Source organism: Colletes latitarsis, chromosome 5 (assembly GCF_051014445.1).
Source record: "Colletes latitarsis isolate SP2378_abdomen chromosome 5, iyColLati1, whole genome shotgun sequence".
Taxonomy (NCBI): Eukaryota; Metazoa; Arthropoda; class Insecta; order Hymenoptera; family Colletidae; genus Colletes; species Colletes latitarsis.
Window position 1 is genome coordinate 24412083 of NC_135138.1, and position 20061 is coordinate 24432143.

At 35.1% G+C, this 20061-nt stretch overlaps 1 protein-coding gene across 12 annotated transcripts in view; it reads right to left on the reverse strand.

The window, feature by feature from the left end:
- The window catches only part of Rdl (Resistant to dieldrin), a 334093-nt gene extending 315153 nt beyond the window's left edge, over window positions 1–18940 (reverse strand). For all 12 annotated transcript variants that reach the window (XM_076765717.1, XM_076765712.1, XM_076765708.1 and 9 more), the window contains exon 1: window positions 18634–18940. In XM_076765717.1, coding sequence (XP_076621832.1) covers window positions 18634–18740 — 107 coding nt within the window. In that variant the 5' untranslated portion in view covers window positions 18741–18940. The remainder of the gene's footprint in view (window positions 1–18633) is intronic.
- Window positions 18941–20061: the final 1121 nt, after the last annotated feature.

A 20061-nucleotide genomic window follows, 5' to 3' on the forward strand; every position in this document is an offset into this window, starting at 1 on the left:
AGAAAAAAATTCAAGAAGGTGTGAAATTTTTCGACAAAACTAAACAATTTCAAATCGTTCTGGAAAAATTATTTTCGGTTGCGGGGGCCAATTACAATAATTTTTGGTGAATAGACCTACTCCCGAAATCCTACCTACTTTCTAGAAAAAAATTCAGTACGGGCGAAACTTTGAACGTTAATAACTTTTTAACGAAATCTCCATCAACAAATTAGTATTCTTGATTTTCGTCTTATTTTAGACTCTAAAATTTTGTTGTTTGATATTCACAAACTACATAATCTAACTCGTGTCTTATATTTATTTTTGTAAACTTACAGAAATTCATGAATCCTGCGCAGATTTATTTTTTGAATGACTTCTGCTGAGAATTAATTTTGTTAGATTGTGACTGAAACATACTGTTACTTGTATATGAGTGACGCAGTAGTCAATGCTTTAAGGACATCGCTCATAAGTGGTAATTAATATTGAAGTATCTTAAAGTGATACCGTTAAACACCTCAGTATAACTTTAGAATATTCTAGTTAAAAGAATTACATGAAAAGCTCACATCCGAACCAAACACAATCAGCTCACACTCAAATTAAATAAGCTACATTGAATAATGGCGGGAGAACGATTCAAGCTAAATCTAGAAAATAAATTATTCATATACAATGTTATTCTTGAACCTGTTTGGAGATTCGTAAACAAAAGAAGCTTGAGTTAAAAAATCCGAGTTTAATAAAACAAAAGTGATAATGAATAATATTTTGAAAATATTTTATATGAAAAAAATAGCAATATTTCGAAAGCTTCAGACTAGTCGACTCAACAAGCTCACTCCTTAGTCTCTCTAGCATAAGTTATCTGCCAATCGTAAGCTGGGTTACATCTACACATAAACATTGAAATCAAATGTCACTTTCTATCTCGACTAATTCGCGCGTCAATTATTAATTATTTACTAACAAATTAATCATCGTCAATTAGGTACTTGCGATTTGAACGGTTGTTTACATATTCTAAATGTTCGAAACCATATTGGACATTCCGATTACGTTATATGATGCGTTCATGTTATCTAGTGTGAATTATCAAATTCGTGCGTATTTCGAGGAATTTCTGGATTGCAATATTGCGATCGAATCGCGTCCATTACCATCATTGATAATTAACAGCGGCTCACCGATTCCAAGCTACTTCGTGGCAAGCGTTTACACTGTAAATTGCTGATGGTTACTCGAATTTTGATTCGTTTGCTGTCATTTCGTTGTTCGCGAAATAGCAACGCGACGCTGGTATTTCGACGATGGACAATTTTTCGAAATAACCAGCGTTTTGCGTTTAGAGAAGAACATATTGTTCGTCGCGGTATTAGCAATTTGGATCAAATGGTTTCATATTATACGACGCGAAGCATAACAGTCAGAGTTGTGCAAATTTTATTCATGAATAACGAATAAAAATTTTATGTAAACTTTCGTGTATGTTTGTAATTTCATTTGTAAATTGCAATCTATTAACGGTTCTTTTAACTAGAAATACAGATAAGTAAAGCCACCGGTAAAAATTTTCATTTTTTATTCATGAATAATCTGCTCAACTTTAATAATATTATAATTTTTAATATAGTATTTTGATCAAAACTCCGTATAAAATTAGAGATAAGAAGAAAATTAATGAGATATAATCTTCAGAAAAATATTGTACGACATTGAGAAAAAATTATAAAATAGAAACATGCAAACGAGCAAAACAATTAGTTTCCTATATTTGATCAGTGATACTCTAATTTGAATTAGTAAATAATAAAAATAATCAGATTTTTTTAAGAAAAATTATATAAGCTCGCAAACATATAACAAATCTAATATTACTAAATACAATATTTAGCATTTAGTTGTTAAAATTTCTCAAGTTATAATTTGTATAAACTGTTTAAGATATGAATTGACTATAGCATAGAAACAATATTTATAAAATTCCTTTACACATATTTTTAATCTTGCAAAGTTATGAACTGAAATATTTTCAGCTCAATGTTCAGTCTTTTCTTCATTACTTATGCTTTAATTTTGCACTCTTTCAACCATAAGGCAAATATTTTTCCAAAAAAAAAGATCTGATACTAAAATTCGCTTGTTTTCAGATTTTAACAAATTTGATTATTAAACACCTTTTCTACTAATTTACTGAGCAGTTCTACGTATTTGCCTATAACATTTACGCAAAGTTTGTACCATTTTTTCTATGGTTATCATTTGGATTTATAGTTCCTATACATACATAGTCCAAGACACTTATATTACACTTTTAATAACGCAAATGAGTACAGTACTTGAATAAAATAAAAAAAATACAAATAAAACATAACCAATGTACAAAAAAAGGCATAAAAACAATACATAAATAATTTGTATAATGTAGAGAAAAGAGAAATTTTTCAGAGATTTCGAAGAGGAACACTAATCTAATACATGCATCCAACTCGCCAATTGAAGCAATTCTATCTAATATTTCGATAGTTCTGGAATTTTAGCGAGTCTATTTTAAACATCAACTCGCTCTTTATAAACCCGAAGTTGTTACGCGTAATTGTGTGTACTCTTTACGAGTAATTATTTGTGCTTCTAATTAGGTCGTGTTGGTTCGCAGTAAGCTGAGGCTCCACCCACAAACGGAGGTTCAGAACGATCGTGTGCAAACGAATTTATAGTGTCAGTCTCTGAATGATGCTTTGCGTAACAATTTGACGATCGTTAATGTATCTTCGAAGCTGCTTATGCGAAACATTTTTATGATTTAATTTTATGATTACCAAAAACGAAGACGAGTCAAACAGAAGTGCAACAACTTCAAAAAAATCAGGAGTTTATACGAGTTAGTACAAACTCAGTAAATAAATTAATTAATATTAATATTAAATAGCTAATACTGAAATGCAAGTAATATAAGGTGGTATGAATTGTAAAACTTATTAGTCATTATATGTTGTTTTATAGAGAAGTTTTCACTATGTACCGTCCTTCCATGAGAAGAAGGCACAGCTTGTTTACATCCCCACTCTTACTACAGTCCGCTGATTGGCTGTCACCGATCTTCGTCACCGTTTTCGACCAATACCTGTGAGTTATCGAACAGCAACAGGAGTGGGGATGTAAACACGTTGTGCCTTCTCCTCATAGAAGAATGGTACAATATTAATAATAAAAAGGTAAGACTAGAAACGAATATGTACCAATTATGACTTTATGACAATAAATAAACTAATTTGAAATTGAATATTTCTAAAGATTACTCACATTTGAGCTAAATTTTACTTCATAATTCTATGAGACCAATGAAACAAGAAAAATGGAACTAGTGAAGATTAAAATACATATTAATAAGATACAATGGTTTATGCAGGGTGATCGACCAATCCTGGGACAAATTTTAATGGGAGATTCTAGAGGCCAAAATAAGACGAAAATCAAAAATATCAATTTTTTGATTGAAGCTTCGCTAAAAAGTTATTAAAAAATTAAATTAAAAAATTTCAAATTCTACTAAAAAAATTACTTTCGATTACAGGGGCCAATTATAATCATTTTAGTCAACAGACATACCCCCGAAATCCTACGCATTTTCGAGAAAAAAATTCATTACTGAAAATATAATGTCTGACCATAACTGTCTATCACCCTGAAAATTGAAAAGTTTCAAATCGTTCTGGAAAAAATATTTTCGGTTGCGGGGGTCAATTTCAATCATTTTTGGTGAATACACATACCCTCAAAATCCTACGTACTTTCGAGAAAAAAATTCTTTACCGAAAATATACTATGTGGAAATGTTTGTATAACTTTTTAACGAAGCTTCAATCAACAAATTAGTATCCTTGATTTTCGCCTTATTTTGGCCTCTAGAATCTCTCATTAAAATTATAATGAATTATTTAGCAGTGAGATCTGGTATAGATTATAATTAGTAGTTATTGTAATTTAGAAATATAAAAAAAGTGAAAAGGAAGTCTTCTACATGCAAAAGCAAATTAAAAACATAGAATGAATTTTTTAATAATAGAAAAATGGTATTTCTGGTTATAAATTATTTTGTTGTATTATTTAATGTATAAATGTATTAGATATTTTGAATAAGATTCATTGTTAGTTGTAGTAACAGTAATTCAAAAGCATAATTTTTCCACAGTGTTCATAACATACACCACTGTGATTTTTATCCCCTCGTGTAAGAGTGTTAATGTTGTAAAATTAAATCTTCTCTTGTAGACTGAAGGTCCGGTGCTCACGAGCGACATGCGTCACTTTGCAGCTGCGTCAAAATAGTGTCGTGTCCAGGCAGATTTATATGGAGAAGTTTACACGTGACGCAATTTTTAGCGTCAATTTGACGGCTATAAAAAACTAGCTACGTTGTTACAGAACTTCCTCTATATTATGTTAGAATGTATCATATTTTCTCTCTCTTAATTGTTATAACTTTTAATCAATCTTTTAATCAAAACGTGTTCAAATCAATTCTCTATGTAGAAATTGGAACTATTTCTGTTGCATTTAATGCTCTGTCTATACAAATTAAAGTAATTAAATGTTTTGTATAATAAATATAGCACCATTACAAAGTCATTATTATTTTTATTAATAATCATAGAAAATGGATTTCTTTCAATTCAGTTAAGTTTCATCGCTTGCATATTATTACAAACAAAGACTTAACAAAGTTCATATTGGTCCCTGTAGAGAAATAAATTTAATAAATAAAATTCTTTAGTGAAAGAATATCGCAAAGAAGTAAGAGAGTAATGCACCTAAGTGGCTATTTGTCACTATTGAAAGGATGCATCCAATATTTTCTTTCTGTAACAAATCTGTGTATAAAGGTTAAGAAATATAATAAAAAATAACTTTGTTCTGCCTTCTACGTTTTAACATCCTCCACGATTAAATTGAAACAAAGCAAATGTCAAAATTAATGCTTCCCTAATAGAATGTGACAGAACTGGGTAGTGACTGGTTAGTTTGTAATTACTTTTGTGTAATTACAATACTAATATTACTATTATTATTTACTAAAAGTCAAAACTTCACGATTCTAAAATAGTTTGCATATATCGAAGTGAATCTGGAGTTAAATTTCCACATTCAATATCTATTCTTTTGCTTCGCATTTTTTCGGTGCATTATCTCTAAACTTCATTTCTCATATTTTCGAGGAAGTTTGGTTAGTCCTATGAATGAACATTTAATGACTACGCTTGTAACGTTCACCCCGTCGATGCAGTTCCAGGAATTGGTGGGGATGACTTCGTAAACAATATCGAGGGTAAAAGTTGCAAACATTAACAAAGACAACGAAACATTTTCTCATATCAATTCAAGTTCAACTGCTGTTTTTGACCAATTATTGTCCAAATTCATTTGTTTTCATTTCTTAGCAGTTAGAAGAACGATTAAATCCCCGTTATAACTAAAATAGTGGCATACTGGAGCAATGAAACAGCCATTCATATCCATTATTAAGCTACAAGTACATAGAAATACGCAAATAATAACGATTAAATGCATGTAAACAAGCAAAAAGACAGTTGTTTTACAGTGGAACATAATAAGTCTCAGCTGGGCATCAAATGCTGCCACTTCTATGGAATTAGGAGCATGCAAATGCATTTGTTTTTATTTTGTAACAGTTAGAAGAACGATGAAATTTCCGTTATACCTGAAATAATAAAACCAGAACAATGACAGCTATTCTGTTTCATTATTGGGGTATAAATACGTAGAAATACAGTAATATATTAATAGAAATAGGGTAAAAGTAGCGAACTCCTGTATTTCTGCTAGGCTGACAAGATGGAGGTTGCAACTTCAAGACAATGGAACGTTTTCTCACATTAATTGAAGATCAACCGTTATTTTGTATCATTGTCATTAATATTGTTATTATAAAGTTATTCGTTACACAGAAGCTTTGCTTATTTGGGAAAAAACATTCACACAATATAATTAGGCATGTGTACCAGTTAGAAGAACGAATATATACTCCTTATAACTGAAATAGTGGCGTACCAGAGCAATGACACAGCCATTCGTATCCATCATTGAGGTAAAAGTACGTGGAAATACAGTAATATAATAATAGAAATTACATAATATAGTAAATAATAGAAATAGAGTAAAAATAACGAACATCAACGAGGAACTGTATTTCTGTAAAAGTGACGAAGATAGGATTTGCAACTTTAAGGCAATAGAACATTTTCTCATTTCAATTGAAGATCAACCGTTGTTTTTGACAACATCATTGTCATTATTATTGTTCTTATAAAGTTACTCGTCACACAGAAGCTTTGCTTATTTGGGAAAAAACACTGACATAATTTAATTAAGCACGTATATTAACACATACCAAGAACTTGTCTCCGATATCGAAAGCGAGGAAAAGCAACGATCAGTTAATGCGAAGAAAAACACCGTGGCGTTCGATAGAGGAAACGGAAAAACAATTTCTGAAAGATTCTCCTCGCGAAACGACTTAAAAGGTTTTCAAGTAATAACGGCGTTGAAAACGGAGTACCTTAAAATTACAAAGTTAGAGCTCGCGAGGCTTGTCGGACCGACGTAACGCGCGCCGTGAAATCGGGATTTCTTTTCAGGAGTTATGCTCTTCAACCGTCATTCATTGTGTCGACCGAAAGAGTGAGAGAAAGAGGGATGGAGGGAAAAAGAAAAGCGAAGCAGCTGTGTAACTGCATAGAAGAACAGGGAGGGAAAGGTGGAGGGGAGGGGGAGGGGGGCTGGAAGAAGAATCAGTTTCGACGGATCGTCGTCGCATAGCACGCGTTTTACGCTTCCGCGAGAAGTGGGTCAGACCGAGCCGAATGACTTAGCACGTTTTCTCTCGTTTCCGTGGTAGACGATTCTCCGCTTTCACGACAAAAAAACACGACTATTCGCGACCGCACGAGTACCCGTGGCGTTTTCAATTCCTCTTAGTCCTGCAGTAAACGCCCCGTCCGCCTACGAGAATTGGTTTCAAGGAACACCGAGTAAAGATGACGCGCGTGGTTAATGAGATGATCATTATCTGTCGCGCGCTGCTCAAAGATCAGAGACTTTCGGATACCCTCGAACGCTTTTCGTCCGTCTTTGAATCTTACTTTGTCGGGGATGATTAAAAGACTGAGTTCTTCGCGACCACGCGTATGGGACAAAGGGAGCAGTCTGGTAATTTTAGATATAAAAATCAATATATTCTGTATCGCATTTTTTCAGAGCGCGTTCTCTTGAGAACGTGTCTTGTAAAGTTTTGGGGCAGAATTCGAAATAATCGACTTGACAATTTTATACATTTTCAGTTCGAGCCCTGCTAACTTAATATACTGATTGTGAATGGGTTAAATGAAATTTCATGAGCTGTTTTCTAGGACTATACTGCAAATATCAATATCAATTTTGTTTTCATCATTTGGGAGATACGATGGGGCTAATTGTTTTGTGCCCATGAATGTTTGAGAGGGCTCTTAAGGGGGGAGGGGAGAACGGTGTATTAATTTGTTTGTATTCGGATAACTATTAATAAGTTCAATATAATTTATAATAGAATCCCAATTGATTGGGTTTTGGTTATTTTTAATTTAGTAATTATATATTATGTGAATAGAAAAGTTCTTTTTGACTAACAATAAGTGTCCTAATACTTATAAGTGGTAGTGTACCTGTGTATACAGGGAGTTCGGCCACCCCTGGGAAAAATTGTTAGGAGTTGGTATACTTGTGAAACACCAAACTAATTAAAACTACTTTTTAAGCTAAATTCAATACATGTGTCAAATAAATATTGAGGCTAACAATTATTAGATATGGAAATAACTAGACATACACAAGGTGTTCAGCTACCTATGGGAAAAATTTGAATGGGAGATTCTAGAGGCCAAAATAGAACGAAAATCAAGAATACCAATTTGTTGATGGAGGCTTCGTTAAAAAGTTATTAACATTTAAAGTTCCGACCGTACTGAATTTTTTTCTCGAAACTGAGTAGGATTTCGGGGCTATGTCTGTTGACCAAAAATAATTGTAATTGACCTCTGAAACCGAAAATAATTTTTTTAGAACGATTTGAAAAATTTTTCTTTCGTCGAAAAATTAGGGCACCTACCCCCTGTCGATTTTTCTTAAAAATTCGTTTTTCATTTTTAGTAATTTTATTTGACAGCCACCACCAGGGGTGGCCGAACACCCTGTATAATGTTTTTTTGTTTTAAGTTATAGTTTTTTTATTAAATTTATTGTTGAAAAGTAAAACTGATTTTTACATGCTACGTAAAAATCATGCTGAATTTTGGTATGTTAAACTTTTTATTTTTGTCATCGAAGAATGGACCAAAATAAAAAATCAAAGGAATTTCAATTTTTAGTATAAAGTTTAAAAATGGATATTGGATATCGAATTTTTTTGAGGAAACAATTTTTTAAGCTAATAAATAGTTTCCCAATTTTTTTAAGCTAAAAATATATTTTAAGTTAAAATCCACCATGAATTTGATGTTATTCTATAGGCTTCTATAAAGCTATCGATTTACAATGTAATTTACAAATTATAAGATCATTAAAGGAAGTAATTATTAATTTAAATTATCTTTGTTTTCATCTACACTAATGTTCCTTTTTATTTTACAAATGATACCTTGTTAAAAAGTGTAAAAGTTCATTTTTCTTTGCGAAAAATATCCGAAGTTTTTTAGATTATTTTTCATTTAATGTTAAATTTTTCCCAGAACAAAGAAACAAAAATATTAGTATAATATATGAAAATATTATAATACATTCACGAGGTCACGAGTTTTCTATACGAATATTGTATGTACTTTGACATGGACATATAACGTCTGTGCAATCAGAATATTTGAATTCAGAGATATGAAATACATAAAAATATTCTTTATAACAAATTTATACAGCACATAAATATTTGATATTTATAAAGGATGGGGAAATAGCCAAGATCAGTTGGCAGCATGTAAAAATGTTTTACAGAAACATTAACAGAAATGCAACATTAATACCGATGAATATGATAAAATTTAGTATGGTGACTATTATATATAGCTATTAGTGTCATTAAACTTTTGATGAAAAAGAAAAGGATTCAATTATTTTGGAACGATTTGGTTAATATTTAGCCATTAAAAAAAAACAAAAATGTTGCAGGTTTCACTAGTTTGCTTCGAGAAACCTATTTTCAAGTTCCTCTACTGTCCTGATTTCGTTACGCAGGAATTGATTTTACACTTAATTCTACTAACAATAAGCGCTGTCGAATCACCGTGAATTTAATATGTAGTGGATTAATTCTACATCTTCTGCACCTTATCATTGTTCATGTTTGTTACCAAACTTATTAACTTACTCTTCACATATGGTCTTTCCCCGTATGGCACTTATATGCAATATCTTTGACCTTGAACTTGAACGCTTGATTTAATATTCATTGAAATTCTCGCCACTATGTAGCGCACGAAATGAACTTCATCTACCAAAATTGTCCTTGTTATACAATTAGTAAATATTATATACATCACTAGCCCGATTCACTATTTATTTATCTATAAAATGACTGGATCCTCTCATTGCCAGCTTGATTTCGAATAAATATTGTACAGGATGTGTTACATAATTAAGATTGATATGCTTCACATTTGATGCGAGATTAAAAAAAAACTGCAAAGGGGAAAGTTACTATAATAATGATTGTTTTTCTACGACTTCACTTTTTTAAAAAGTGCAAAGATGCATCTGAAACATGTAAATGCATATTTTTTTTAATGGAATCACATGTATGCTTTTTTTTTGCATCAATTTTTTGAAACATTCTGTGTAAAAAAAAATATCTAAAGTGAGATATCTGACATATTTCATAAGTTGAATTTTAATATGCCATGATGATAACCTACCAATTATTAAGTAAATTTTGCTCATCAATATAGTTTCTGCTCTCGTAAGGTTTAATGTTAAAATAAAATAACGTAAAATATCTAATGAAATATTGAGATTTCAAACATTGTAATTTAATACTTTTTCATACAGAATAAAAGAATTGATACGAATGAAACAAAATATACAATTCCATTAAAAACAAGTGCATTTGCAATTTCCGAGGTAATCGTTGCATTTGTGAAAAAAATGAAATCGTAGAAAAATAGTCATTACTAGAATTAATAGAATATAGTCCATTTCAATCCGAGATAGTTGACTGATAAAATGCCATTGGAAATTTTCCATTCTAGTAATTGCTTTTTAAATTATTTTAACTCTAAATTTGAGAACTGAATCATGCTTTGCCCCATACGTGGTTCAGAGATAGACAAAATTCTCATCTAGATACGAAATTTTATATAAAAGATAACTTTTGATGCACTATTTATTCAATAAAATTACAATCTGAATTACACTTGACGTTGAACGAATAAAAGCTTGTCTGAATAACTGTTCAACCGAATAAACAGACTTTTTATTTGCCATGTTATGTTCGAATAAAACTCTGCCTGTTAAAGTTAAATTAATACTTTTGAACCACTTGACGAGATCGAGATTGAAGAGTCACTGGCGGGATTGATACTCGCAATTGTTTTCAATTTTACTCGTAATAAATAATTCCACTTTTTCAGCGGCTCACAATAAACTTGCAATGTGAATTTTTTTGTATCAAACGTCCTTTTACTAATTATGCAAAAGATAAAAAGAACGAACTAATTAAAAATGAAAATATGACATCACGCGTGAAACGTGCGTTTTTGAGTTGAATATCCCCTATTCAATTTTGTTTAATCAATATATTCACAATTAATTTTAATATCAATTTAGCAAGTTGCATATAAAATTCGGAACTTTCTTGAAACTAGCCGCTATTTTGTTCACATTTTTGTTTTTTAATTTAGATTCACATTAGTAAAATTTAACATTGAAGATTAAGAAAATGTTAATTGTATCGGTGCTACATTGATAGAGCGACAGCATATTTTTATTATTAATTATTTGGTTCTTTCTATCTTTTGTGAAAATGCAGTGAAAGGCTATTCCTTTTAAATAAAAGAAAATAACATTATTCTAATGTATAGTTTTTTGTTGATTCGCCTCTGAAAATAATCGAAATATATTATTCTAAATTGAATTTTATTGCGCGTTTGTCTTTTCTTTAAATTGGCCTCTTTATACAAGTAATTGCGTTACACGGTTGAAAGAACAAAAGTTGAGAGGAAGACAAGTTAGTTCTAGTTACTTTGTAACAGTAATATAATAAATAAACGTGCATTAAACAACTCCTGCTTCCTCTTTCTTAATATTTTGCATTGCAATAAAATACCACGTGATTTTCAAATCTCTATCATTCATATAAACACTATCTTTACTAGCTTTTGACAATTTTGTGTAGTAATGAAGTATCTTTTATATAAACAAATTAAAAACTAGCATTGAATAAATTTGAAAATTCTTTTAATAATTTTTATCGCTTATATAGGCATGTATTTTAACTATTCAAAATATTAACTTGAAAATCAAACTCTGCGATCTAGAAAACCTCTTACTGTACTGTTTTTGTAATGAAAAATGACGAAGTAAATTAGAAAAAAATTTCTACATTTCAGATATGTTTTGATGGTGTATTTTATTCGCCGTTTAAAATAGTGTATTATTTTTTTGGTAATATTATATCAAATGTTTGACAACAAATTCCAACCACTTCTATTTGGGTGGAATAAGCCTTATGCTCCTTTTATTAAGTAAAATGTAACTATTATTGCACTTAGAGTTACGAATATGATCTTATAATGTGTTGGATGATTTAATTCAAGAATTCAAAAACATTATAAATGAGAAACAGAACAATTAGTCATATTTTGTTCTTATATGGGACTCAAGTATGTAGAGCCTTGGACAGAGTAAATGTTTTAAACAAATTACTTAGCGAGTATTCATGCCAAAGGTAAACAAGGCGTCGGCTGCTCTTACTTATTTTTAATTATGTTGATATTGCAGAGTACTATGGGTTAGCAACATGTCAACTAGAAAATCCATCATGGAGAAAAAATGCATCTATGAAAACGAGAAGACAAATATTTCTTAAAAAGTTAGAAAATGAATTAGTTTCAAGTTACTGAACTTGAAACTAGAAATATGCAATTGAATCTACAGAAGGAATGAAAACCGTTTTTATAAATTTTATGAAGCTATAAAATTCAGATCACCATTTCATGCATTTGTTACAAATGTAATACAAATACAATAAAAATGTAAATTTTTAAATTTTAAATATAAAGTTAAACGTAATGATTATCAAAAACACATATGAAGCACACATTCAATATCAGAAATAAATACATATTGTTCATATATTTCATAAAGAATCGTAATAGATACTGTTTACTTGTAGTTACTGCACTATTTATCTACGCTTCCAAGTAGTAATGTAGTCATCCATAAAATTAAAGTCTTTCAACAAAACAATTTTATTTTCAAATGTTTATAGTAGGAAAGTTAAAAAGAATTAGAGTTACTAGGGACATATTCAAACAGTATAAAATTAGAATTTCTTGTTTCGGTTACTGAACCCAGCAACATTTCCCTGTCGAACAAAAACTTCAGGTCAACAGCCAATTTCGTCCCTTTCAAAAAATCATAGAGTGAATACACTTTGCTGAAAAGAGATGTTCAAAGATACAGGAAAGTAGCTATAGTTGTGAAACCTACGCAAAGTCGGATACACAAGGGCTAGCCTTTTATTTTAAACGAGTCAAACTACTACAAGGAAGAGAAAAATATTAGTCCAATAACTTAAAACACTTGAAATATTTTCCACTCATTCGTTGAACAATTTTTTGTAGGCACAATATTGTAAACCAAAAGAATTAAGTATTTGTAATTCCATGAAATGTAAAAATAAAAAGTAAGTGCACCAGTGTATTGGCCAGGAATATCAAATTAATAACAAACTTATGGAAATTAATTGCAACAGTCACCTAGTAACGTTACGTTATTTGAACTAATACTGCTTTCGAGCGTTAAGTTAAAAATTTCAAAAATCATCGTTAACATTTCTGTAAGATGAATTCTACTAATGGCAAGCATTTTCCCAAACCTCATATATTTCATAATACTAAATCCCCGCCCAAAACTATTAATCGTTATTTTTCCCGACGTACGAGGGTCGTTCAATAAGTCTTTAGAAAATCCAAGACCTGGCGCTCGTTGCATCGAAAATGGTTTGTTTTTAGTAAGCATCATGACTCACTAGACAGCTATCAAAGTCTCGGTTACATCCGCCACATGGTTTCATTTTCATTGTCGATTAAAGCATGGAACAGCAGTTTCGATGGCCAAAATCATGGAATTAAAGTTCGAATAATTACAACATCCACCGTATTCACCAGATTTAGCCTCCAGTGACGTTTTTTTATTTCCAAACTTAAAAAAATGGCTCAGCGGGCAACGGTTCACGTCGAACGAGGAGGTTACCGTCCAAACAGATGCCTATTTTGAGGACCTTCCGAAATCTTACTTTTTAGATGGCTCAAAAAAGTTGACGAAACGCTTGGAAAAGTGCATAGAGCTAAAGGGAGATTATGTTGAAAAATAAGAAAAAAATCTACCTAAAATAATTTGTTTTCCTATCTTTTTCTAAGGACTTAAAACCGAGGGTGTACTTGTCCGCGAAGACGCCATATTCGCGAATAGGCCTCCGCCGAGGAAGAGAGAGAAACGTCGATGAAGGCGATGGCCAAATGTGCGAGTTCGGGTCGAGCTTGGTCCGGGTGATCAAGAAAAGGGGAGAGGGTGGGAGAGCAAAGGACGAGGACGGGCAGTCCGAAAAGGGCTGTTCCCCTCGATAAGAGAAAGAGGTCTGCTGTACGTCGGTGGTCCACGAAGATGGTTGGCGGTAGGTGGAAAGGGGTGGTGGTAGCGACAACGGTGCGAGAGGGTGGCAGCGTAGGAGGATTTGGAGCTCTGCCACGTCGGGAGCACCCTCCTGCTCTCGAGAGCTCTACTGCGATCACCGATACCACACTACAGAACGTCCGCGGTTGGTACTCGTAGGGGTTTGGAGGAGGCTACAGAGGCACGGCTCTCGAGGAGAAAACAGGTGGAACGACCCGAACTGTGCTTGCTGGAAGAGCGTAAATATTGATAATCCCTTCAACTATACCTAACTATCCTCTTTCACCCTTCCCGGATTAGACAGCGTTCCCGGTCAAAATTGTTACAGCACGATGCGCCTTGTCTCATCCTCGGGCTATTAATATACTCAGGAACCAGAGTTTTTACCAACGAAACAGTTCATGCCCGGTATATCGAATCGAGAGATCTTAAAAGGGGCGGAGTTTGGATTTATGTATTCAACGGTCGCCTTATCTTTATCAGCTGATTATAATTATTCAAGAGGTCGAATGAAAGTGTTGATCTCTTGAACAATGGTCGTCGTGAGTAGTCGACATATTATGCATACAGAGTGTACCAAGAAAGAATCTATGCACTACCTCTTTCATTATACTTAATTACCATCTTCTGAACTCTGTGGGTCAACTTGTGAAACGTTCAACAGATTTTTACGTTGAATACAAATCATTCCCTCCTATTGAGCTACAATGAAACAATTAATTACTTTTTATGGAAGTTAATGAATGTGTCATTATGTGGATCGTGTTCTTGACAGACCAATCGTCGTGAATAGTTGACATATTGTACATGAAGAATGTACCAAGAAAGAATCTTTGTACTGCCTCTTTCATTATGCTGAATTACCATCTTCTGAACTCGGTGAGTCAACTTGTGTATTTCGAATAGTCTTCAATAGTAAATAGCAGTCTTTAAATAGTCTTTAATCAAAACGTTGAACACTTTTTTACGTTGAATACAAATCACTCCCTCTTATTAGCCCACAATGAAACAATTAATTATTTCTTTTTTACGAACGTTAATAAATTTGTCATTTTGTGGGTCGTGTTCTTGACAGACAAATCGATATACATTTCTCTGACAAAATTCTTTAGGATCTTTAAGAGCAAATAAATTTTCATTAATTATGTTCACATCAAACTGTTTCTATGGACGCTAGTTCGTCTTCGCGAACTGGTAAATTATTTAAAAAAGATTTTAAAGCGATAATCTGTATTTCGTCGACTGGTTGAATTTGTGAAATTCTATTGCGGTAAGAAGTCGAACGTATCTCTCGGTAGCAATACATTTCGAAGAAAATCTCTGTTACTGCAACCAGTTAAGCTGTCACGGAGGCTGATACGCGAACGTGTTAAACATTGTCGGAAAATAGCGCTCGATATCAGGCGCTCGGGTTGGAGAAACGTTAGCGGATTACATATATACCAGGCGACTAGATCGCGCGTTAATGCGAGAAGGGATGAGCCGGTACAACTAATTTCAGCTTCGCCATTGTTCTCACGGTGCTGCTGTCACTCCCGAGACACTGACTGCTTACCGACCAAGCCTCTCTGCATCGTGCACACGATTGCATTTATTAACCAAATGTATATTCTATTCGGTTATTAAATCCTAAATACTGCTGCTGCGTATCATAGATCACGAATCGCGTGCATTCTTTATGAATCACGCTATCGTCTATCTTATCGTGAGCGTTTCAACGATCGAAATTAGCAGCACGAATGCTGTAATTCTTAGAGAATAAACATATTCATGGAAAATACAAAGAAGTGTAATCGGAAGAATGAAGTCGAAGTTTACGTGTCGTGTATTCGTACAATTTCAGGAATACTTTTTAAATCGCCTTATTCTGTTCTGTTGTAAGTATTGTAAAAACGTTTGTTAAAAAAAAAGTAGACTACTGTCAGTTTATGCAAGCATGTCAAATCATTTCTCTCGACTAACGTATTTCAATCCTTTCATGATAAAAACAAACAGAAAGACATTGATAGACTTGATCAGATAATAATATTTTCAACTCGAAATTTGGAATCACTTTCAGAGATATGAAAATAAATCTATGAAGAGGCAATAATTATTGATTTATAAATAAAAATAGCATAGATATTTTTTATCAAATGTTTACAAAGTAACAGAAATCAAGTAATGACGATTAACTATAAATACCCATTAGTATTGACAAAGATTTTGTTATATAAAACAAAGCTCCTTTTATTTTTATAAATCAAAGGTCACTACAAACTTTGGCAATATAGATAATACATGTAGTGAGTTAATCAAATAATTTCGTATGCTCGAATCAGTCAAATTTTCCACATTTTTTTAAACATTTTAATTCATTATTTACACAGCAATTGGAATTTTGAAAACAAATCTTCACCGATACCTGATTAAAAACTTTTAAAAAATAATCACAAACATCTCTCATTAATTTTTATAATTATTGCAAATCATAGATTCCACTAAAATTTATTACAATTGGGTGGTATAAAATTATTACAATTGGATGGCATAAATTTATTACAATTGGGTGGCTTGAACGATTATGTAGAGTCGAGGATGGAATTTGCAAAAATTTGCACATTCTTCCGGAGATTTTAATTAAATTACTCAGAAACTAATTTGAATTTCGAAATTGGACCATTACTAATCTCATTTAGATTCATTTGTACTTGTAAAATGTCATAAATTCGAATCGAGCAGTTCTCAGTTGATATCGTCATAAACAAACGTCCTCCATTCAGTGTTATTAGTTTAGACTATAGATTACCGAAGAATTTGTTGTATTTAGGTAACATAAATAACTGAAGTATGAAGTAGAGCGAATTACTTAAATAATGCAAAATCGAGAAAGAAATTCGTCATGTTTTGCACATTCTTCCGGAGATTTTAATTAAATTACTCAGAAACTAATTTGAATTTCGAAATTGGACCATTACTAATCTCATTTAGATTCATTTGTACTTGTAAAATGTCATAAATTCGAATCGAGCAGTTCTCAGTTGATATCGTCATAAACAAACGTCCTCCATTCAGTGTTATTAGTTTAGACTATAGATTACCGAAGAATTTGTTGTATTTAGGTAACATAAATAACTGAAATATGAAGTAGAGCGAATTACTTAAATAATGCAAAATCGAGAAAGAAATTCGTCATATTTTGCACATTCTTCCGGAGATTTTAATTAAATTACTCAGAAACTAATTTGAATTTCGAAATTGGACCATTACTAATCTCATTTAGATTCATTTGTACTTGTAAAATGTCATAAATTCGAATCGAGCAATTCTCAGTTGATATCGTCATAAACAAACGTCCTCCATTCAGTGTTATTAGTCTAGACTATAGATTACTAAACAATTTTTTGTATTTAGTAGTATTAGTCTGGACTATAAATTACTAAAAAATTTGTATTTAGGTAACATAAACCGTATCTGAAGTACAGAGAATTGTTTAAATAAGGCAAAATAATTGCTCAGAAACTAATTCGAATTTCGAAATTAGACCATTATTAAATATACTCAGATTCATTTGGATGGTACTCGTAGAATTTCAAACGCGCCCTCTTATTTCTGCTACGAACGTAAACGATTCGCATCGGGAGAAACGTTCAATGAAATTGGCGAGATCGATTCGACGATAATCGCTCGATAGATGAATTTTTGAACGCAACGGTAAACGCGCTGTGTCCATTAGAGCGAGAGACGACGCCTTGCCGTCGTCTTGGAGTCACGAGGAGGGGTGGCGTCATTGTGATCATTGAAAGAGCGTGAGTCTACTGGTGTGCCGTACGTCTGGGCATGCAACGTAGCTGCATGTTTCCGCTCCTTTACATGCAATCACGAACGTGCATCCAGACAGCGGCAAGGGGCTTGGTAGACTCTCGCAGCCTCGTATCGTCGACGTTTCCGTGTCAAAGCTAGATGTCTGGCGCGTATGTGGTCGCACGTGGGACCAAAATCGTACTTGACAGTCAGATGGTCCAAGGTGGAACACGCACAACGTGTCGCGCTTCCCGTTTTTCGCATACATCGCGCCTATTACGCGCGTTTATCGACCAATTTCGTGGCCCCTGGTGGCTGCACGTACTGCCATCCGCTAGCAAATATGTAATCGAGATATAGGATTATGGAGCATTAATTAAATCCCTGTGCCTAGCTCCCGTAGAATCAGCTGCACACCTATTGATTTACAGCGCGGTATTTTAGGCGTACCGGGCACACGTTGATTAACATCGACTCGCGTCCGCCACGGGGTTTAGAAGACGCTTGATTCTTCGAGATGAGCTCGTGCATCGGTTGGTCGAACGCGCGCGCGTGCCTGTTCCCGTTGCGGGTGGCAACTTCAGCGATTCGGAAGGCCGGGATGTTTAAACAGACCTCTGTACACGCGGTAAGTCTGCGTAACAGTTTCGGTGGCTATCGATTCCGACCACCGGGGGATACGTTTCTGCTTGCGAGTTCTACGTCTCCGCTTTCGAGCGTGGATATCACGTCGAAGCAACGTATTACGCTCGGACGATAGGAAACGTAGAATATGCACGATTCTATAATCCAGCGAGTACTGATTATCGGTGTTCAGACTATAACCGAACGAACAATCCAAGCTCGGGGGATCGAAGTCGAAGTCAGGGTAGGGTTTGAACGTTGCATCACCGATAACAAGCAAAGAGGTCAGAGGAAAGATGTACTTACGCGGCTTGGGCGAACGGGGCACGATGCGTGGCGGGCAGCAACGCGACCGTGGCCGCGAGGAGGGCGAAGCTCCAGGAGGCGGCGTGAAAGGATTTCATGTTATCCATGGAACGAGACGGGCTGTTCGCGTTCGAGAGAAACCACAGTGCGTCGTCGTTCACGTTGTCGAAGGGGACAATAACAAGGATGTCGACGAGGATGTCAGCGGGTGTCCTGAGGCGTTGTTACCTGGCGCGTTGACCCGGCGTCTCTCTGCGTGCCTCCGCGTCTCACCCACCCACCTTCTTCCTCCACCTCCTCCTCCTCCTCCTGCTGCCTCCCTACGTCCTCCCTCCCACCCGCCCCGCCCTCCTACCTTCGTCTTGCTCTCTCAGTCCGCTTTCCACCCTCTGCTTTCTCGTGCTTTTTACTCTCTTCGCGCTTCGGCCTGCCGCCCGTCAAGTCCCGACGTCTGTTTCACCCGATTTCGCCCTCACTGTCACTCGCGTTCGACCCTCGAAACACTATATCGTCGCTCGAAATCGAATCACCTCACACGATCTGTCGCGACCGAGACTCGGGTACGAGATCGGTCCTCCTCGAGACCAGCGGAGAGCAGCCTTTCCGCTTTGTCACCCGCGAAAGAGATCACGACCGAATCTTCTATCCGATCTCCCTTTAGGCTACGACGCCCAACAGCCGTAACAGGATTACCGTTCTCACGTCGACGACGCAGTTCTTGCGATACAACACGCCCGTAGAGATTTCCGGCGATTCCGCGAGCTTCCTCGAGGCACTTGTTCGCGATCGTTCTCCTGGGCACTCGGCGACCCGTGCGTTGGCGAGACGAGCTTCCTTCGCGTTTCGTTCACCGGGGACAGAGGGATCGGGGACGTGTCGAGGGACAGGGAAGAACAGGGGCTCGTCGGAGGAGGGAAACAACGTCGAGATCCTCTTCGTGGGGAATCCAATCCTCGTTCTGTTCGTCCTACAAGGTCGGAGCCGCCTGATCGCCGAAGATGCCCTGCCGCAGGCTCCTCTTCCACGGGATCCTTCCTTCGACGATGGACATTCTTCTCTCTTCGCCACTCTCCTCGCTCTCGCACTCTCTCTTGCTCTCGCTCTCGCTCTCTTCTCACGGGGACACTCGGTCAGCACCCGCGTTACACCGCTACGCGCTCGGGAGTGGCGGCTCTCGCGTCTAGCCCGGCCGTATCACCGCGCACGCGCCCTTACCTCCTCTCTTCCTGCCTGCTTCCCTGCCTATCTGCCCGCCTGCTTGTCTTCCTCTTTTACCCCTGATTAGCCCTCCCGAACTCGCCCGCTTCGAAACCGCCAAGGATGTTTTTCTACCTGCCTTGCCCGCTCACCTGACTGCCTATTTCATTCTAACCTCCTTCCCGCGATTACGTTTCGTCCTCATTGGAATTTTCTCGTGACTGTTACAAT